Source organism: Lepisma saccharinum, chromosome 4, assembly GCF_977018435.1.
Source record: "Lepisma saccharinum chromosome 4, izLepSacc3.1, whole genome shotgun sequence".
In the NCBI taxonomy this organism is placed as follows: Eukaryota; Metazoa; Arthropoda; class Insecta; order Zygentoma; family Lepismatidae; genus Lepisma; species Lepisma saccharinum.
Genome location: NC_139232.1, coordinates 101,018,422 through 101,041,886, shown reverse-complemented (window position 1 = coordinate 101,041,886; position 23,465 = coordinate 101,018,422). Strand labels below are relative to the sequence as shown.

The 23,465-nt window shown below is 38.5% G+C and overlaps 1 protein-coding gene across 2 annotated transcripts in view; it reads left to right on the top strand.

Moving 5' to 3' along the window:
* Glys (glycogen [starch] synthase) overlaps nucleotides 1-23,465 on the top strand; it is a 60,620-nt gene that overhangs the window by 9,708 nt on the left and 27,447 nt on the right. For both annotated transcript variants that reach the window (XM_083120960.1, XM_083120961.1), the window contains exons 2-3: nucleotides 2,518-2,787; nucleotides 22,873-23,057. In XM_083120960.1, the coding sequence (XP_082977086.1) occupies nucleotides 2,649-2,787; nucleotides 22,873-23,057 (324 nt within the window). In that variant the 5' untranslated portion in view covers nucleotides 2,518-2,648. The remainder of the gene's footprint in view (nucleotides 1-2,517; nucleotides 2,788-22,872; nucleotides 23,058-23,465) is intronic.

The following is a 23,465-nucleotide window of genomic DNA, read 5'->3' as shown; positions in this document are numbered from 1 at the left end:
GGAAGAGGATATTGCAGAACCTATGTGTCCACCCAACAGTCATGTGCAGTTCGTTCTCTCGCAGAAGTCGCGGGACAAGGCTCCGTTCTCGCTGCTTCCTCCCTTCCAGTGTTGCTGTGTGTGGTTCAAGTTTGAAGCGCACACATTACATATTCAATCTTCTCTTGTATGATTTTGGACCAAACTTCTTGCAATAAATGCAAGATTGTGGCAGAAATGGATGAGTGGAAACAAATAAAAGCTGGAATTAGATGCGATGAATTGAAATACATTACCAAAATAGCTCGTGCATGCATTCAGAGGTTTTTCCTTAAAGGTGGAAACACTTGAGGTTCGTGAAAGAGAAAGAATGGCGTGAAGACGTGACTCGCTGTTGCTCGGTGTCAATGTCTCAAGTGTGTTAGTTTTTGAAGTGGATACTTGTTGGAAAGTATTACATGATGCTGTGAGTGAAGCGAGGGATGGACTTTACCTAGGTTATGTCATTTGATGCAGTGTAGGTGTTGACCAATAGAAATGCACATAATCGAACCAGGTGATGTAGCTCACTGATCATTCATCCTTGATTATGGAGCAACTCGCTACTCATGGTGAGCTTGATGGTAAGGTGCGGGAGGTACTAATTATAAACTTAAATGGCAAAACACAAACTTCCTTGTCCACTGAAAAAAAAAGTGTGTGCTGGTCGACCAGCCCCAAATTTGAACAAACCTGTCGCATATCAATGAAAGAGTCTCACTTACTTGAGGACATCCATGATTTTCCAACAAAACCCCACTTTTTTCATAAAGGCACAATTTATTGTAGTTTACCCCCATCCTTTTGTTAGGCGAAGGAAGTCTATTCGTGGAAACTGAATATGTGCCACATGACTTCAGTGAACCTCCAGGTAAATAATGCACGAGCTGTGCCTGATATTGACTGGTACCTCAGAAAATCTGTGGAACAAGTGCCTGAATGTTAAATATGGAAATGGTTTAATTTGTCAGTTGATTACCTTGCTTTCCCAGAAAATGGAATTTAGAGATGAACTTGAGGTTACATTCTCAGCATTTATCCTGTATGAGGTTAATAAAGATTTGATTATTTAGGAAAATACAGTTATATACAAATAAATCATGAGGTAAGATTTGTGACACCTTCACTACTCTTATTTATTCATAAAGTGATGAAAATATAGTAAATTCTGCATACTTTTTTCATGGATTTTGACTAGTTGAGGATCAGGGAAATTCGTAACATACCCTTTGATATGTGGGATCGAACCGGCTGATGTAACTCACTGATCATTCATCCTTGATTGTGGAGCAACTCGCTACTCATGGTGAACTTGATGGTAAGGTGCGGAAAGTACTAATTATACACTTAAATGGCAAAACACAACACCTGAGTTTTAAACCCCCGAAGACTGAATCAGCATGGCTATTGGAAATGGTATGTATACCTGTCTGCACAGCAGCTGAAGAACTGCGACGAGGGGTTATGCTCGAAACTGTACAAAAGAGTCTGACTTGCGACTCACCTCAACACGGTCTCGCCCAAATTGTCCTCCTGCCTTTTCCCTGTAGTGCTGGATTGACTGACCACTGACCTCCATCCTCCTAGACATTTATTCCAATCGAATTTACCCAATACTGCCGACTCATTTACCTGTAGTCTCTTCCTTGATTGCAATTGTTTACACCGGTTTGTGAGGATGGCGATCAAGGAAGCTCAGCAATGTCTGACAAGACATTCCTTAGATGTTTCTAGCTATTTCCCGACTGGAAAGGTGATGGCTAAATGTCTAGGATTGGAGTTCTTTTTACTTTACATTTCAAAGATTCTAGATTGTTACGAATTGAAATATCCACGTGCTTGAAGACTATGCAACTTGAATAGTTTCTCCATGTTCTTAAGTTTTTTCAGCCCTGATAATGATTCAGAGAGGGAATCAAAAGCTTGGAAAAACTTTTAAAGTGCTTTTTATCATGCTGTTTGTGTGTTGAGTTTAACAAGTAGGTTTCCAGCACATAACGTGAGAAGTTTTTTACTGTCATTGTACTATTCCAGTAGTAAATTTTATGATTTATCTTAAACTTTATTTTATAGGATAATAAAATTATATTTGATGGTCACAAAACATGGTCATGCTCTTATTTCATATGCGATTTTGTTTCATTAATGTTGTCCTGATTAGCCAAAAAATAACATAAGATAGGTGCAAATTTCAATAACATACATAAACTGTATTAATTATTATGGGGACTGATAATTATAACAAAACTTCTTCATGTCAGGAAACCTGAGTTTTCAAATCTAGCAGTCTAAGAGGAATACCAGCATTTGTTGGTGGTGGGAGGGGTTTGGTTACCCTTCCCTAGGAGAAAAAAAACCTTCAAATGCGCAGGAATATTGTCACAGACTAAATATTTTATGTGTGTGTGTGTTGGGGGAGGTGACTAGTGGATTGACGGTGTATCATTCTTGCATAACACCCTTGCATCAAAAATTAAGCTGTGATATGTCTTGTTCTAGGTACATCAAGTGGTGACTTGCAGCATAGCTGAAGGAGGACACTTCCAATGCAGCAGCACAAACATTGAAGTTACACAAAAGATAGTGTTTTTAGTGTTCAAGTGGAAAGTAAACGTATCAAACTAATCAAAATGTCCAGGGAGAGGATGTCTCGAAGATTCTACAGGGCAGACAGTGTTCATGATTTTTTTCAGTTCCTTGATAGAGGACAATTAGCATCATGTGAGAATAGGTGGACGTTTGAGACAGCATGGGAAGTGGCTAACAAAGGTAGGTGATTTTTTCTTTCTTTCTTCATAAGTTAATGTAACAGATGTACTGTCAACGTTTTCAGTTCTCCGTATATGAGAATGATGAGTGACTTATGATTTCACACCCGTGTGTACTGAATTTTTGTGGCATGGCATGGGCATTTTTTGTGTTTATTTTTTGATCTAATCACCGTTCATTATCATTAGGGAATGGAACTTTATGTGATAAAAACAGGAAAATATGTGACCAAAAACAAAATATTACATGCATTTTAAACACCTGAAATCAGTTTCTAAAGCTAACCTCTTAGCGAGCATTTTTTTGGAAGAGTTGCAGTGATCACCATAGTTTTTTTCCAAATTCTCCATTGTAAATCTGTGACGATTATCTCTAAAAAGCATCTTATATTGTGAGAAAGATCGCTCCATGTCACAAGAAATAATTCTTGCATATTTGAAGCACGAAATGTCACTAATGCTGAAGTTTTCCAAAGCTTCCTCTTCTTCACCTTCCAAGGCACGTGCAATTTGGCACAAAGTTTGAAGACCTTGGTTTTTCCCAAAAGATTCTGTACATTTAGACATAAGCACTTGTGCGTTAGATCCAGTGAGTTCTTTCATTTTCGTTTCTACTTTACGGACTTCACCCACCGAAGCTGCCAAAGTGTTCGCAGACGATTCAAGCTTTCGTATGGAATTATAGAGAAAGGATAGGTTTGTTGAGAAGTATGCCAATTTGACTTTTAAGGAGGGATCCTTCAACAGTTCTTGCAGAATTTCTATATGATCTCTTCTTTGTCGAGATCATTTACAACAGATGCAAATTTTTCAAAGTTCTGTGCATAATATACAGCTGCATCCAACCAAGTGCCTCATCGCGTAACTACAGGTGTAGGGGGAAGGGGAACCTCAGGACATTTTTGTTTAAAAATGTCTATTTGCTAGCCGATTTGATAAAAACTTTCTTCCCATTTGAAACCAGTTTATCGACATTGGGATAAAGAGCTCTTATCTTTTCACAAATGCTATGCATCGCATGAGCCACACATGTAACGTGAACCATTTTGGGGTAGCTAACAGCAAGGCCTACTGCAGCTTTTTTTCATGTAAGCTGCAGCATCTGTCACAAGGAGGAGAACATTGTCAAATTGTATGCCTTCCGGCCACAGTAGCTGCATTGCTTCGTTAAAAAGCCTTGCTATCGTTTCATGTGTAGCACCAGCTAGCTCTCTACAAACTAGCAAATAATTTTTCGGTCAGACAATTTCGTCATTATTTAGCACTCCCACAATCACATTTCCCACTTTTCTACCAGTGGAGTCTGTAGTTTCGTCAATACATACCAAAATATTTTGATGCACACATTGTGAGCGAATGTGTTGTAAGGTTTGCTCGTAACGTCTGTGTAGATACGTTTTTCGCAACATTGATTCGTCAGGCAGTTCGAAGTTCGTATATTTCGCGAGAAACTTTCGTAAATCAGGGTTCTTTAATTTGAACAGTGGAATATCTGGGGACACAAATGCTCTGTACAAGTCCATTGGAAAAGCTGACAATTTTGATGGTTCCCCAGAAGTAGATGGAGTTTGTTGCCCGATAAGTGCCTGTCTGCCGCTCAAACGTGAAGAAGCAACAACATGCTTGTTGCTACCTACATGCTGCATAATTTGCAAACATTGGTCAGCTGCGATAGATTTACCATACGGTTGGCAAAATAACACTTTGCCATCAGTTGAAAATACATCCTTATATTCTTTACAGAACTGTTGCAAACACTTGCCTTAACTTTTGGCATATCGCACGAGAAAACACACACTGCTGCACAAGCACTGGATCAGAACATGACAAAAGCAGAAACAGTGGAAGCTCTGCATTACGTTGTGCTCTTGCCTCATCTGGGTAATATTTTCTCCCAATAGGATTTGTAGGCAAGGTGCCAGAAGTCTGCCAGCGAGCGTGTTCAAAGACAAAACAAACCTAGCACTCTCAATATGAAAGAGGTGCGGAGAATAAACATTTTTCCTTCGGGAATTTCGAGGTAGCTGAAGTCAATAAGCCATATTATGTATTTAAAATGGAAATTCGCAAAATATGTATTTACATACGGAAAACTGGAAAATATGTGGGTCTATAAGGGTCTCTATCTTATTCAGAAAAAAAAAATAATTATTTACTTAAAGTTCCATTCCCTAATTATCATTATTATTATTATTAACCTAAAGATTTCAAGTCTTTTCAAATTTTTACATAACTTGACAAGTTTCTCATGATGACTGGAGCAGTGATGTTTAGTTGGTAGGGCATCTGGCAGTCGTATTAGAAACCCAATTTGATTCTCATGATGGGTAATCTCTGTGGGTATTCTTCCTACAATTTCCCTGCGTAACTGGTTCTGGGGCTCATCACATCTCTGACCAACGGATACCGTGGAGTAGGGGAATGAATATGGTCAGAGTACAATGCTGATCACATGAGCTCCACCATAACAGGGATTGAGAATGTGTGGACCCTACCTCCATGCAGTGCCCTGTGTAGGGGATTTCTTTTCCTTTCGTTTACCTCGTGATGATCTCCATTTGGCAAGGTTGAAATGTTGAAAGAAGAATTTTCTACCATGTAAAGTATGTACATTTTATTTTATTTTACATAATATACACACGTGAAGGAATCCCCATGCTAATTTAACAGTTATTTTTGATATGCTATTGGGCCTCCCCGATGCGGTAGCGTTGTCGCCTTGTAATCAAGGGGTCACGGGTTCGATACCCGGTGGAGGCACATAGTGTTTCGGAACCCACTTTAAACTGTAGGTTTAGTCCCGATTAGTCTTACTGTGCATAAAGTGGACTTAAAACACCAAATCAATCAGTCAGTTTTTAATATGCTATCCCCTGTGAAACAGAGTTCAACATTTTTAAGTATGTATGCCATGTTGTAGAATGTCACTTCCATGAGACATTTTGCATGACTACGAATTGATCTCTCTCTCGCCATATTTGTTTCATGGCAGCATGCTCATATCTTAGAGTTTTATCGTATGTAGGTGATCTCAACTTAAGAGTTCAGAGTGGTGTCTTATGAGCTTTTACTTGAAGGTTTTGAAACTACAACTGTTGAAACTTTATTGGAAATGCTGGAAACAACCACTTGAGATCGAAAGTGTGTGTGTGAAATTAAAAAACTTTCGGTGATGGGAAATCCTGAAATTTCGCATCCTAGGCTCATCTGACAAAAGTTTCCATTCTGTACACCCCTAGTACTGGTGCAGTGATATTGAAATATTATTTTAGGACAGGCATAACTAGGAATTTACTGTTGGGGGAGGGTCGATGTTGATTGATTTGCATGTATGAAGTCTTTGCATAGTGTCAATCAGAAAAAAATTACATAATATGTAAGTGGGAGGGGTATTGGTGTATCAAGAGGGAAACACACTCCCATCCTCCCTAGTTACGGCTTTGCCAGGAAGTGGTGATATATATTTTTGTGGGGTTTGGGTAACTGGCATATGCAAGGGTGAGCTGATGGGTTGCAGCCCCTCCTGAAATGTTTAAAAAAATCAAATTTTTCAATTTAAAGCAGCAAGAAACTCTCCGAAGAACTGAAGTCATAATTGCAAACTCCCCTTAACCTTTAAGAAGGCATGTGGGGGTAAATTTGACCCCCAGGTAGGAATTTTTTAATACCCACACACAGGGTTGGCCCGGGTGGGCACAGCCCAGTTTTCCCCACATTTTTTTTTTCAGAAAAAACACCTTGAAAAAACCCACCAAAAAACAGTCAAAAAGTGGGTTTTTTTTGTTTTTTTTTTTTTCAGAAAATGTAAATTATTGCTTTCAATACTTGTGAGGTTCTATGATTGTCAAAAAGTTTTGAAAAACTTGTAAAGAAAAGGCATAGTAAAGCTTATAATACTAAAAATAATGAATGTAGTACAAGTCATAGTGTTTTTTTTTTTTTCAAGCTATTTTCCACAAATCATGCTGGAAATGGACTTTTAACAGAAATAAGAATAATGTATATCCAAGAAACAAAAAGGAAAAAGTATCAGACATTTTTAGATAAAACATTTGCATTGATTGATACCGCATAGCTGAACAAAGCTTATAATTTTGAAATGTGATAGAACTTTGGTTATCAGTCACTTCCTTATGTGGAGGGGAAACCATAGTGGCACATTTTAGTTTCAACTGTGATGATCAATTGATACAATACATTTTTTGCATGTTTAAGCATTACATGGGAGAATTGAGTACACTTTATTAAAATGTCGTTAATTATGGTATAATTAAATCGGAAAATTCTTTAAATTATTTTCTAATTTCTCATCATTATGGGTTGCTTGCCTATTCGATATAATGCCATTTATGTCTGGTTAGGAGTTCTATACCCATGTAAGTCGTGCACGATCTTCCACAATTTCAGTTCTTTTTTTTTTAAGATTGTAGGGTACTCAAGTAAATTCAGTGTACATGTATACTTTCATATACATGTTTCATACACTTTGTTTATTTTTGACATTTTCAAACCTTTGAATAGTCTATTGTTTTGAGCTTTGTGTGTGAAACTTACAAGAGTATTATGTACTTGCACTATAATTTGGCAGTAGAATTATCAAAATATGATGTATGAGTTAGGGTGGATGGGCAGACAGGGATAAACCTTCTATTTAGTGGCCATAATAACAGCTGCAAATTTAGAATTATTTAGGTAAAATTATTTCTGCAGCTTAAAAATGTGTTTCAAGATGGTGGATGAAAAACTGATTTTCCCAATGTTGCAGACTCTCTGCTATTGTTTTTTTCTTTCTTTCAAAAGTGTCTAGAATACAATATTTCATTGGTCCGCAATTTTGTATGTACACAATATTTACATCATGGATTAGGAGAGGAGTGGTGGTAAAATCACAAACATTGTATTTATGATAACCACCATAAATACAAAGCTTTTGAGTTTCAATTTATATAATTGCAAAATTTCTTGATGGATTGGTCTCACATTTGAGAAAAATTGGTCACCATGTTTAAAGATATAGTGCAGGAAGCCTTAGAAAGATCGCTTCGCGGGCTTACAGCAGACGACAATATGAAGGTGTGTCTGCGAGAACCAATCAGGTCCGCGAATGAGCGAGCCTGGTTGCCACAGCTAGCTCGCTGCACCCTTCTGGAAGGGTGAGTGACCTCTGCCTCTTGCTACCTCGGCCTGTTTGTTCGGCTGAGGAGCAGACGACACGAGAGTATCGGCAATAGTGTGCGAGCGACGTCTGCTGTTAGCCCGCGAAACGCTCTTTCTAAGGCCTCCTGCACTATAGTACAGAGCATTCCCTGACATTCGCTACGAGACTCGGCGGCAAGCGGCCCGGCGTCAGAGCTTGTCTTTCCCGGTGAACGGGGTCCACGACAGTCACACGCTATAGTCTGTTTTTTCGCTCTCCCTGCCTTCGCTCTCTATCCCTTTCTGTTGACGTTGCAGACTGACGCCAGTATAATCCTCCCTCAGAAGTTGTGGTGTGCCGTGTCCGTGTGTTGAAGATTGTGGCTTAATATGGCATGTCAAACACGCGGCCCGCGGGCCGCATGCGGCCCCTTTGCTATTACCTGTTTTTAAATAGTAGAGCCTTCAGATGTAGTTGCTAAAATATCTGTGTTATTATATAAGACGATGTGAAATTTCACACGTTTTCCTCTTGGACAGGATATACCCTCGGTAGGTGAAAAAAGGTGGTCGTGTTGCATTATTGGGGTGGTTGACGAATGTAGTGATTACCAGTTGTTCAGAGTCCAAGGCTAAGTCGTCTGCCTGCGCAGTTTTCCCTCCGGAATCTAGAATGAGGGGAGGGTTGAAGGGAAAGGGGAACAAGCTGCCTTCGCCCGAAACGCATTGTCGGAGTTGATAGCTAAACAGTCAAAACCTTTTGCCGAAGGCGTGTTTATTAAACGGTGCTTGGGCAAAGCTGCTGAAATAGTTAATCCCGCAAGTGTAAAAGCTTTTCAAGGTATTTCACTATCCCGCAACACGGTTGCTGAAAGAGTAACCGAACTAGCCTGTGATTTGAGTGATCAAATTAAAACAGAAGTATCAAATTTCATTGCTTATTCCATCGCTTGTGATGAGAGTACAGACATCGGTGGTGTAGCTCACTTAGCTGTGTTTCTTCGTGCTTGTGATGAGGAGCTATTGGACATTGTACCGTTGCATGACACTACTACCGGTGAGGATATATTGATTGCTGTTCGTGAACTTTTGCGGAAGTATGATTTACCTCTGTCAAAGTTATCCTGTATAGCTACGGATGGTGTCCCTTCAATGACGGGAAAAAAACAATGGTTTTGTGACAAAACTGCAAAACGAATTTCGTGAAACCTGTGATAAACACATGTGCCATCATGTGCATTGCATCATTCACCAAGAGGTCTTGTGTTCAAAAGTAATCAACATGGGAAGTGTGATGAAGCCTGTGAAAAAAGCTATCAACTTCATAAGATCCCGTGGCTTAAACCAGCGACAATTTTCTGCTTTCTTAACAGATTTAGAAAGCGAATATTCTGGAGTGCCCTACTACACAGAAGTGCGCTTGGCTATCGTGTTCTATGGTTCTTGAAAGATTCTGTAACTTGAAAGATGAAATATGCCAATTTTTGGAAATGAAAGAACAAGACACCAGCCTTTTTTCGCAACCAACGTGGTTACAAGATCTTTCCTTTCTTGTTGATATAACGAAACACTTGTGAGATTTAAATTTGAAACTGCAAGGAAAAGATCAATTAATCACCAACATGAATGATCAAGTCAAAACATTCGAGCGTAAGTTATTGCTTTGGGAAAAACAGTTAAGAAACGAAGACTTGACGCACTTTCCAACTTGTTCTAAATACAGATCAAGTTCAAAGGACCCTGTTTTGTACAAAAAGTACGCCGAAAAAATTCAGGTTTTGAATACTGAATTTGGGAAAAGGTTCCACGATGTTCGTTCTTTCGAAGACAAGATCTCCCTGTTTTCAGTCCTGTTTACGACTGACGTAGAAAAAGATGCAGCACATTTGCAGATGGGAGTAATTGAAATTCAGTGCGACTCAACTTTGAAACAAAAGTACAGCGAAGTGGGTATCCCTGACTTTTACAAGTACTTGCCTGCACGTTTTCCAGAAACCCGCAAATTTGCGTGTGAAATAATTTCCATGTTCGGTATCACTTACCAGTGTGAAAAACTTTTCTCACTCGTGAAAGGAAACAAGTCACCAACGAGATCCAGATTTTCAGACGTTCATCTTAGCTGTGTTCTGAAAGTAGCTGCTTTGAATAAGATCTCTCCTGATATTGATAAGTTGGTGGCAGAAAAAAGATACCAGCTGTCAGGCAAGAAGCAATGATCAAGTTTCAATGAATGTTCAATATACTTTATTAAGTGTTATGTTAGTCATTCTTTAAAATAAAGTATTAAAGATAATTTAATTATTTTCCTTGCGGCCCGCCCTATCTAACATTGGCCCAGTTCATATTTTGAGTTTGACATGCCTGTTGTAGAGTGTTACTTCGGAAAGAGGAATTGTGGAGAAGTGCGACGACGTTTTGCAACGAAATTTCCTGGTGTTCCTGTTCCACATAGGACTACTATATTAAACTTCATAATTTTTTTTAGAGTAACAGGGTCCGTTCTGAATAAAAGTGGAAAGAAAAATGGGGAAATCTAAAAAATAAAGTATACAAAGACAATCCGCACACCATCCGTGAGTTAAGAGAGAGTATTGCACGAGAAATTGAGAGAATTACAGTAGATGAACTTGCACGTGTAAATGCCAATATCCTTCAGAAATGCCAGGAATGTGGTGCAACAGAGGAACATAATTTTGAATACCTTCTGTAGTCAAGGTTAGTACACAATATGAACATAATTTAAACGTTTCTTCCATATCAGCATGACAACACACTGCTATTACGTACAGTGGGATCCATTAGTATTACCGTGCAAATTGTCCATGACTATTTTCATTAATTTTCTCTTACATCCTATGTGTTTGATTTTTATGTATGCTGGTGCAGAAATTGTCAACAGTTTGTTTTGAGCTTTCTTTTACTTCTTGAAGCTCTTACTGGTTTAAATAAAGTGCACGGATATGGTGATGGGACAATTTGCACGGTAATACTCATGGATCCCACTGTACTACTTACTGAATGTAAACAAAGATGTACCCTACATAGAGCGGCCATGTTTTATAGCGCTCAGGTGGTAATTTTAATCGCGAATATTTTGGGGGTCAAATTTACCACGCGCCTACTTAAGGTGAGGAAAGAGGCGCGCCTGGTTAAGGGTTAAAATTGATGGTACGTACTTTAGTATTATACAGACTACCTCATTTGTCTACATTAGATTGCCGTATATTCGCCTCGCAAACATGTAATTTAACCTAACCTTACCTGTTTCTTTTGCTTTTCCAGAAACAGACGGTCTGAAATGAGGTAGTCCATATAATACTAAAGTACCAAATTGATCCCCGATTACCAGTTTTGTCTTTGAACAACTTTTAAAACGAAGGTGAAAACTCGTACCTACCCAGGATGCATCAATGAGAAGGTTAAGCAGCAGAAGCAGACATAATCGTACAAATAGTTATTTTGATCGTTTGATTATTGAAAGAAAAGAAACATTGTCATGAGCAGGGCTCGAATAATCTCGGTCGCCACGGCGACTAAAAACTTCAGCCTGGTGACTGTGATCTTTTGCTGTAAAATGTACGAACTTTTGATGATTCTAAGTTCAAATTGCAGCACAGCGTAAGTTAGCAAATGATTTTATTATCAACGCTGTGAACATTCCATAGAGTCAGTAACAATTTCTTACCCTTTGTCCCCCATTTCCTGCTTTCTCAAATAATTTAGTGATGTTTTGAATACCGTGATGCTCAGCATCTTATACAGTGTGTTTCAAAAGTCGCACAACACAAATTTCGGAAAAATATATCATGAAAACCGTAAGAGATATTTACACCGGGTTTTCTGCATTATAAAGCCTCATCCATTGAGTTTTTTTAATGCTTAAAATTATCAGTTCACTTCGTAGAGAAAATTATATAAATTAATAACTGACGGAAAGCAGCATTCAATTTTTTCCAGAAATGAACTTCTGAGTAAGAAAAATATGTAAGAAAGTTTCGAATGGTCATAATTAGACATTTGATGACTGATTCCATGTCAGTCTGTCATTTGCGACCAATATTGGTCTTGTGCAACATTTGACGAATTTTTGACTGACGATTTTATGGGTTGAGTGAAAAGTGCCATTTATGGGACATATCTCCGTATATTGCAACACTAGCAGGTCGAAATATTGCCAACAGTCGCATGCAACATGTGTCTAAGTGTTGCCTATACATTTACGTGAAAAATCTTAAAATCAAAATTTTGTGCCGAAATTGGACTCGTGAGAGAATCCTAGGCTGCCCTTGGTTACATTGAATTCTCTTCGCTCACTTTCGCCGCTACTGTGCCTGTTTTTTTAATTGATTCAGCATGGCGTATTCATTGGAGCAGTGCGTGTGCATTGCTGAAGAGTATTTTACTACTCATTCTTACACTCATGTGCAAAAGGTTTTCCAATAAAAATTCCTTGCTTCTGCTGTACCTCACAAAGCAACTGTTTTGCAACCAGCCAAACACCAACAAATGATTCCACCAATTGTTTACGAGTTGGTATTTATTGTTGAAAATCAGTCCTCAGTTGTTTTCAGCAAATTAACAATGTTTTTTAAAAATAATGTAATTGCTTTTATTTAGATAAATGCTAACATATGAACCCAGTGATAGCCTACAGGATTAGTTTCGTGGAGAAAATTCGGTGTAAATATCTCTTAACGATTTTCATGATAGGCCTATACATTTTCAAAGTTTGGATTGCGCGATTTTTGAAACATACTGTAGTATGCACAATTGCTAGTAGGTGGTTTTCTGGCGCCTGATTTTCAGAGCTGGCGCCTATCTTTGAAGAGCGCCTATCTTTGAAGAAAAATTTTCGAACACTGGTCATGAGAGTCGGAGGGAAAACGTGTTGAAACTATTTATATATTATGCATTACATACATTCTGCTAAGTTCGTGATTATGTGTAGTATGTCGGCGCGTGTGTCGCAATTCATATGTTTAAGAATAACATACGTTTTTGTCGTGGATTTCGACTAAATAAATCCAGTCCGAAATGAGACGGGTCTTATTTCTTCGTGTCCTTGACTTCAACCTCGTGACAACGTTGTTTTGGCAAGGTGAACTGGCTTGCTCGCTTACATTTGTTTTGTCTCGTTTTCGTCGTGAATGATAAAACTTGAGAATAGCTGTGGCCATCCCTTTTTCTGGAAATCATAACTTACGTAAAGGTCATACTTATATATATATTTTTTCCCCCAGTTTTTGCGGGAAAGTCGAAGTGGTCTCTGTACATTTTTCGTGCCTGTAACCATTATGTCGAGAATAGACCAGTAAAATATTGTTCATGGTTTGAGTTTTTTTGCTTTAATTCGCATGCTTAGGTTTCAAAATCGTGTGGTAAACTTATAATTTCTTGTTTGTCAAGCTGTAGGGGTGAGGTTATTGTGGAAAATGCTACAAAGCTGTGAAAACGCGAGATATGTTTATGAACCTATTCATAATGTCTGACATAAGCATAGGCGAAATTCGTTTAAAATTCACTTTATGCATAGAACTGATAGTTGTGCTCACTGTCATTGGAAATAATACTCACTATCTTGCGACTGAAGATTCTAGTCGTGGTCTTGACATGATTGTTACTTTGCAAGTGCACCGTTATCAATATAATCTAACCATCATCCATTTTCATCGTTGTGATTTGCCAAAAGTTGCAGAAACAGGCCGCGAAATTGAGGCTGAGTTAAAATTGAGATTCAAACTACTCAAATGTGCCCTCATCAGACTCGAACCCGTGAACCACTGCGACAGCGTTAATCACTACGTCACCGGGAAGAGCTTGAAACTTGAAGAATATGGATGGCACGGAGGCGTCAGTAAAGTCGAGACAGGTTTATCCAAATCAAATTTACTTTACTGTGCGATTTTAGGCATACCAAGGGGGTATATACGAGGGTGGTTTCAAAAGTTCTCGGAATCACCACCAGATGTCAGTGCTAGGACAATGAGGATCCCGCATAGTAATAGGCCATCCTTTATTAATAAACACGTGGCGCGTCAGTGTTCTGGGTAGAGATCTGTGGTGCGGACGTCACTTTGTAGTTGTTCCCGTGCAGTGCTTTGTGAAGATGGAAAAAATCGAGATTCGAGCGGTGATTAAGTACTTCGTAAAGAAAGGTATGAAAGCAAAGGAAATTCATGCCGATTTTCTGAACACACTGGGGGACTCTGCTCCTTCATATTCAACTGTTGCAAAGTGGACAAACGAGTTTAAATTTGGTCGGGACAGCTTAGAAGATGATCCACGTAGTGGTCGCCCAAAATGTGCTACTACCCCAGAAATTATTGAAAAAGTGCATAAATTGGTCATGGAGGATCGCCGACTGAAAGTGCGTGAAATTGCTGAAGCTATAGGAATGTCATCCGAACGGGCGTATCACATTTTAACAGTTGAATTGGATATGAGAAAATTATCTGCAAGATGGGTGCCGCGACTTTTAACACAGGACCATAAACGCATCAGAGTGGACATTTCCGAACAATGTTTGACTCGTTTTAAGAGAAACCAAACAGATTTTTTTGCGCCGGTTTGTGACGACAGATGAAACGTGGGTCCACTACTATACCCCAGAGACAAAATAACAGTCAAAGCAGTGGAAACATGTTGATTCACCACCACCAAAGAAAGCAAAGGCAATACGGTCGGCCGGAAAGGTAATGGCGTCAGTGTTTTGGGATGCGAAAGGGATTCTGTTGATCGATTATCTTCCCACTGGTCAAACAATTACGGGACAATACTACGCTAATCTCCTCGACCAACTAAAGCATAAGATACGGGAAAAGAGGCCAGGTTTGGCAAGAAAGAAAATCATCTTGCATCAGGACAATGCGCGCCCTCACACAAGTGTCGTTGCCATGGCAAAAATTCATGAACTTGGTTACGAATTGTTGCCACATCCGCCTTATTCGCCTGATTTGGCTTCCTCAGACTTCCATCTTTTCCCCAAACTCAAAAGTTTCCTTGGTGGACGGAGATTCTCTTCAAAGGAAGAACTAATAGCCGAAGTTGACACGTATTTCACAGGCCTGGCGGAATCTAATTTTCGAGATGGGATCAAGGCATTGGAACATTGCTGGACCAAGTGCATTAGTGTACAGGGAGACTACATTGAAAAATCAAAAAAAAATCACGTGTAAGTCGTTTCTTTCTGTTCCATTCCGAGAACTTTTCAAACCACCCTCGTACCTTATAGTGTACAGAAAAGTACATTTGTATGGTGGAAATCGCGAGGCCTATGTTGCATGATTGCATGTACAGTCACGGACACTTGTGGGTTGAAGAGATTCCATGCAGAGTCATTGGTATTGTTACAAGCTAGAAGTGTCCGTGACTGTACATTCAGGAAAAGATTATTTTTTTTCGGGGATTCGTAGCGTCAAACTTGATCGAGAGAAGTTGTTTGTCTTAATGACCTCTGTTCACCGTTAGAGTTTATACGGTGACACGGCAAAATGCTAGGGCCTCCCCGATGGCGCAGTGGTAGCGTCGTCGCCTTGTAATCAAGGTGTCCCGGGTTCGATACCAGATGGAGGCACAAGTGGTTCGGATCCCACTTTAAACTGTAGGTCCAGTCTCGATTAGCCTTACTGTGCATAAAGTGGAGTTAAAACACTCAACTCAACTCAACGGCATAATGCTACTTTGATGTGTTAACGAGACGAATATTTATAAATCTAGGTGGACCAGAGAACGAGTCAGGCATTTACAACTCGAGACGAGATCGAGGCACTGCCAAGTTTCTTCTCGATAACATCTCTAAAATTGAAAGAAATTTTCAATGAAAAGAAAATATTGTTATTTATTTTATAACATGCTATTGGAATGGGAAAAAATATTCGACTTATTACGTAACATTTACTGACGTAGGTTTTGATAACAAAAGTTGTTTGATAAGAAGGATGTTGGGTGGATCAGCAAGTACCATAAATCATATTTTTCAGAGCTCGAAAAGAGAAGACTGAATATAGTTCTTTCAACCTCATAATTTGATATTAACGTTGACATTGTATGGTCGTACTGTAGCTAATGCACATTAAACAACACGTTTATTGAGTTCTCACAGCCCAACTATAAATACTATCATTTTACTATCAAGGGATAGCGGATTCGATTCTCATTGAGAACTGCGTATCCAGTTCCGACTACTAAATGCACAGCAGTGTGACAAGTGAATATCAACGAAGCAATCAGTGACGTGCCCTCTCCTCTTTCCTAAAATATTAAGTACGTCATATGTGGTAAAATGAGACAGAAATAAATAAACCACTCTTGTCGCTACTGGAACTTGAAGCAAGATAGTTTGCGGTCGGGTGAGGACGGTTTAAATGAGTGCCCTTCCATATTATTTTATCTTATATTCCTAACGTTGACACAAGTCAGCGAGCAAGTTAGCTTATACTTGTACATTTATATTATGTATGACGCAGTACGTACGTCACAACTGGTCACTCGCTCAAGGTCGCTTGTGTGAGAGGTCGTAAATAAATTCCATCTGGTATTTTCCGCATTGGTTGGCTGGTTGCAGAAGTTTAATTTCCGCCCCATTTTCTTTCTTTTTGATCTTTACCCAGTGACGTAACAGCCACGCAAGTTCCCGCTATCAAGTGTGGCTGCGTTTCACCACAGCAACTTGTTGAAATAACTTTTCTATGATCTGTTCACTAATTACAGTCGAGCATCTGTACATTATAATAAATGTGCTTGAGTTGAAACAAAGACTTTTAATGACCCTGATATGAACATTTGCCAAACTTTAAATTGAAGGTTATTGCCATCCAACTTAAGAAAATATTTTTAATGCACGATAGCAACAGCTTTTCATCACCTTCATTTTCATTTTTATTTAGCGTCGCTTTTCTGCCACTTTTGCTAATCGCGACGATAAGGATGTGTGATGAACTTGATTAAGGGACACTCACAAAGAGCAGGATTCGAGCTTGGAACTCTGGCGTCGTTGCACGCTGTGATAACAACACCGCCGTTATCTGCTTGTCATCAGGTATCCGGCGTGTCTGAAGTAGAAAAAAATAAGGTCCCTTCGGGAAATAACGCCATGTTAAGGTTGTGTCAATTGTGTGTCTGCTGATGAAAGTTCTTTTTCACAAACAAGCAAAGGGTAAGATAGAGTAGCTTATGTAGTACACACAGAAAAGCAAACGGTAGCTGGAATCCAAAACGAAATGTTGGGAACTTTAAACAAAACGTTGCAAACTGGCGTTATTACCTAACTACGTGGGTAATATCGCCACGAGCTAAGGGGTAATAACGCAAGATGCGTTTAGGACAAACAACAATTATTTGAGGAAACATTGTGAATGAAATGGGCAGCATTCATTTCAAGAGATCTTTACTATAACATTATTGAATATTGATAATTACTGTCTTGTATACGTTAAAATCAATCTTTTTTTGTCCTTTTTTGTGTGAATCCAATGCAGATTTTATGAACATAAGCAGTGTACATTAGAAACTTTTCCATATTGAGAACTTTGTCCTTACAGCAAACTAAACAGTACCATGAGTCAACAGCTTCCTTCGACGATATTTTAGTTTTGATTATGAACTGTTTTTCTTCATTTGGACCTTATTTGTTGCAGTGGCGACTCATGGCTTTTTTTAGGTGTAGGAAGTTATAGTAAACAGGCAGAGGAAAGGTTTCGAAAGTGCGTTCAATTAAACAGGCCCACGGATCACTTGTACTATCCGCATTTAGAATATTAGCTACAACCCTGTACCCAAGGGGGCAATGCCCCTCTAACAATGAAAAGTATTTATATGCGATCCTAAAAAATACATACGAAAATAACGTTGAAATTTTTTCAGATTGTGATAGAATTTCAATTTTTCTCTTTCGTGAATGAATGGGTTGTTTGTGGAGATACGCAAGCTCCAGAAGTGTGCAGTCTTCAATATTTGGTCGTTTTAATTTTATGAAGAGTGGGGGCGATTAGAGGGCAGCTTCCCCTAGTTTTAGCCACTTTTGCCCCCCACACTATGCTAAACCTTATCTACAACGGGAAATATAATGTCTTTGCTATCCCCCAGTTTCGGCACCTTGCGGCCCCCCTCCCCCCCAGGTTTACCCCAGACGTCCCGATACCCGAATTTGCAAGGTTGTTCAATTATAAGGAAATTTGAAAACATGGTAATTTGCAGAATACAGCACTATTCAAATACTTACGAGAATTGAGTGTAAATAAAGAGCACCAAACTACTCTGTGTGACAACCTTGGTCTGTAAGCTATTGTTTTGCTGATTGTATGACTGTTTGGGAAAGGGGGGTTCAGTATGAATGAAATGGGCTTGAAAAAGTTGGACAAAATTGGGAAGGGCGACCAGTTTTATTTGTGACCTCCAACTTTCTACCGAGTTCCTTTCATAAAATGTTCATTTCATAATCGGGGAGGGATGGACCGGCATGTGATTGTAAAAGTGTGTCCTTTAGTCGGCACTCTCTCTTGTTTGAAACAAGTCTGCTAGAGAAGTTCAAATAAGATATAAAATATATTTGCTCTTTCCTCAAAGTATCTTCCTTTGAATGAAATTTATCTATCTCCCAAGGACGTGCGTTAAGAGCACTTACCAAACACAGGGTGCTAGATGCCAACGAAGTTCAAATTATGTTAGGTATAGAACCATAATTCTAGGATTGGTATCACTGATGAGGAAACCCTCGATCCTTCCTCGCTGGCAACGCCCTTCAACACCCCGAGTCCATCCCGCTGTAGATGGAAGTTCCTCAGCATCAGGGAAGAGGGAAGACTGTCGTCTTTGGCTGTCAGCTGGAGCAGGCGAACAGTAGCGAACCTAGTCAAATGTAAGCACATTGCGCTCATAATTTTATTATGCATATTAAACTCCTAAAAAAGTAGAAGACTGGAAATAAGTGTAAATGAACTGTAGGAAGTTCCTCACTTCCTACATGGAGGAATCACCCCTGGTTGGTTGGTTTTGAGCAGTTTCCAGTAGAAGTTGGTCAATACGCACTACCAATCCCATCAGAATTCTTTTTGGGAAGATATCTGTCGTTAGAATTGTGGCAAGACCATCGATAGCTTCAAGCACCTCTTTGGGTATGCAGTATGCAAATTGATTTTTTGTAGATCATCTGGCATCTAAAATAACAACAACACTGATCTCAGGTTCGTAATTTCATAAATTGAAAGCAATTGTCACGGTATTCAGTGACGTGTAAATCACTGTTCAATAGTTGATGCCCCTGATGAAAGATGATATACTTCACGAGTTATAATATTTCAAGAATAAACATATAATAATTATTTTGCTAGTTTATCCTAATAATATACTTGCAAACTATTTTTTGAACGTTGTTAACTCATACGTGGTAATCGACTATGCAATTTTGATACATTTGTGATTATGAACAGTACAACAAATCCTAGATTTGGATACACTGTGATCTTCATGTTCATTTAGGGTGACCAGACACATCCATTCAAAAAGAGGACAGAGCATGGTGAAAAAGGAAGACAAGGCCATAAAGAGGACACCGCAAAAAGTGGCATTTCCATTATTCATAATTTAATCAATTAAAAAATCTTACCAACACTTTGCTCACAGATACTTCTCAGACACTTTCAATAATTTCCTCTTACCTTTAAGCAAGGAATATTCAGATCTTGAAATTAGCAATCTCCTAATCTATTATTTAACAGGTGCCAATCATAACTAAGAATGAATATATAATTTGAAGCACAGAATTTTGCTCCTTTTCCAATTCTTGGATAATAGAATGGAATATCTCCATAAGTGAATGCAAATGTAACAAGTAAGCTTCGCTAAAAATAAAATTGAAAAAAAACTATTTAAAATTTTAGGTAATTTTTGATTGAGACAAGAAATACGATTTTAATGCCGGTAACATTAGTAGCACTCTTTCAACACCAGAGGAAGGTCACAGACACCCTATACTTCAGCTGATATTAGTTTCTTCCATCCTTTGAAGCTGGATATTTTCTTGCAAGATCATTGTTAAATTTGCACATAGTAAATATTACTTAATAATCAAAATTCCCAATATGCGTTTCTGTATTGCATATGTATGACTCGAAAAGGAACTGGCCGATCTCCTTGGTGGAGTGGTTATCACAGCATGCTACAATGTACGGCACCATGTGTCCCGGGTTCGAATCCCGGCCTGTACATGGATGTGTGTGAAAAAGTATCCATTCATCATATCATCTCATCATCTTCATTTTCACAAATTAGCCAAAAGTGGCACAGAAAGTGAAGTAAAATAAGGCAAATCAATCAAACTGGAACTGAACAGAACTGCGTTCCAGCAGTCTTTGATGCTGGAACAGCGGGGCCACAGCGGCTCCATGACTACTTGTCCAGTTCAGAAAATATTTTGTAGACCCCTAAAATAGCATCCCCTGCGGATACATTTTTGGGACTATGAGGAAGAAGTACACCTCATTTCTCCATACAAATCCATTTTTTTCTCTGATTATTACATATTGTGCTTTGAGCCCTTTATTTTGCATTTTTCTACCTCTTTAGGCTAATAATGGTGATGGAGACGAATGATTGGTATATGAAATTTATGCAAGAACAAACAAAAAGGAGAAGTCACACCCATGAAGAAATTCAAACGTGAACCTTCATTGAAAAAGAAAACTGAATCTGGTATTTGTAATGAGGCCATCATTACTGGATCCTTTTTATGTTATATGTTTATTAATTAATTTAATTGGACCGGTCGGTTTTTAGTTTCATGTGTTTTGGTAATGTTAGTGTACAACTTTTGTATATGTATGTATTGCTGTACGTTTGTAATGACTCCTTTTGAATTCTTGGCCGTTGGGTAGGTGGGTGTGTCACTGGACAGCCGACCAGCAGAAGTTTACTGTACCGGTTTAGGGATTACAGGTACCTGTGAATAGGAAGGGAAGGGAGCAGTGGGTCTCAGATGTTTGGCGTAGTACTGCGATGTAAGAGGTATCTTCTTCTCTAGGGGGAGCGGCTTTATCTATGTGAACCGATGGGATCTTAACTTCCTTCCTTTCTGGCTGTTCATTGCCAAACTTTTCCAGTGGCGGCGCAGCCCCTGTTGTGTTCCTAAATAATTTTGTTCGTCATTTGGTTGCCCTAATCTTTACATTGGAGCACGATGGGATGGCTATTCAAACATAATTTTCAACGAAGGTGAGAATTTCTCGTGTAAATCGATAATAATAATTGGTTTAGCAAAGCTTTAACATTATGTAGCCAGTCATAAGTTTCTGAAAATTACATTCTCCTGAACCTAAGAATTAATATATTAAAGTGCAACACCATGTTTCCACAAATGGGCTAAATTTTGTATGTTTGTGCACAAAGAGCACTAAACTTCATGTCATTTTTGTCGTCCCTAGCTGCCATGGGTTGATAATAAAAAAATTTCGATTTTTACACTATGCTTTACGTTTTTTCTGGTTGCGAGTATGTAATTCAACGGCAGGAATTGGAATCTGAGAAACTCCCAAAATTATAAAGAAAAATGTATTAAGTGTGTAAACGCATGATATTTATTATTATATACTATAACACTATGCCCTATCCGATAACTTAATATTTTCATTGTATTAAGCAGACATTTTCCCCTCGAATTTTTATCCTTTGTTTTTTTGTTAACAACAATTTTAAAACTATTATTCTTGTAAAATAAGAATGCCCTAGAGGTTGCGAGACATGAAACAGAAGATAAACTATTTTTTGTAATAACTATTTTTCTCGATAAATGTGTGTATATGAAAGAAATGACTATATTTACTAGCCATGTGGAAAAGTATGATATCACGTGAAAAGAAGAAGTCAGTTATTGAAAACAACTATAAAAATAAAAATACAGTCACGGGGAATTATTATGTATTATTTTTTACCAGATTCACAACAAAAAAGCCCTTTAATTGTGAAAATTGCAAGTGACTTTAACAAGTGCTGTGCAAATTTTAAGGCTTTTTTGAGTTCCGATATATTTTATGTTGTTGACGATCATCTTTTCAAAAAAGTCTTACTTTTACAGCACTGATCAACTATCATGTTCAGATATAATGTCTGAGGTTAAGATGAAATTAAACTTGCAATTTAATGTAATAGCAGCACGTTCATCATCAAATTCCCCATATATTTAAATGGGAGAACAATTGCCCATCAAAAGTGTGGGGACACAACAGGGGTGCTGCCACCTACAATAGTTTGCTTTGACCAGGCACATAGTTCATTTCATGTGGGAAACCGGGTACACATATACACATACCTGTACCTTCAGCCGCCTTTTTTTTGGTACTGAAGGGTTATTTTTCTTTTACTCGTGAAGCCATGGGCTACAGGAGTCTACACTCTCTCTTCGGGATGGGGGGACAGGGTACACAGAGATGGGGATTTTGTGAATAACGGCCAGGTTTTAACTTCTTTTGTAAATAGTTTAAAACGAATAAACCTCAATATATCAAAGCAGAAATGGGCTTATGATGATTTGAAGAAATGCCTGTCTATTGCCAATTGTTAGTGCTATATTTCCACAGAACTTCAGATACTGCATGTTTTTTTTAACCTAGGGGCAAAGTTTTAAAATATATGGGATTGTATGTTGAAGGTGCGAGGTGTAAATCACATAAATACACAAAATAACTCTTTACATACTCGATGCTCATATGCCTGAATCTGGGGCAGCCATTGAAATTTTTCTAAATGGTAGGCAATATTTCCTGCTACTATTATCTACATATCAGTGTGGCAAGATGTGGAATCAATCTCCTAATGATTGAGGTAAGGTTGATGAGATGAAGAGTGCATAATGTGTATTAAAGATATAACTACCAAAACCAGTTCATACTACATACAATATATAGGTCTTTGATTTTCCTGCATATCTGAATTTCAGAACACATTATTGTTCTCTTTTCAGTTGGTGGTATTTACACAGTTATCCGATCCAAAGCTTACATCTCCACAGAAGAGATGGGTGAACAGTATTGTCTCCTTGGCCCATACAATGAAAGTTATGCTCGGACGGAAATTGAAGAGGGAGATTTCCCAGCCAGTAACCCATTGCAGGTTGCTGTCAATAGGTTGCGAGAACAAGGAGTAAAGGTGATGTATGTGTGGAATTAGTTTATGGATTTAAAAATACATGAAATATGAGATTGAATAATACCAAATAGAATTCAATTGCAGTCTGCTGGTTTATTATACTGTATTTTTTTCATCCAGATATGAAAGCGAATCCTAAACATATTACTGTGAGAGGGGGATATTGATATCCAGTATATCATTGAATATGTTCCTCCTAGGCTGTGTAAAGCTTGTATTCACTACAAGTGCCTGCGAAATCTGAAAGAAAGGGTATTTGTTTTGTCAAAATGAGCAGGAACCCTGATCAGCCTATAGCAGAGTAGTTACAGACACTATTGGGTTGTAACAATACCATTGACTTTCACTAGCAACGTTACAACCCAGAAGTGTCCACGACTGTATGAACAAACAAATAAGAAATTAATA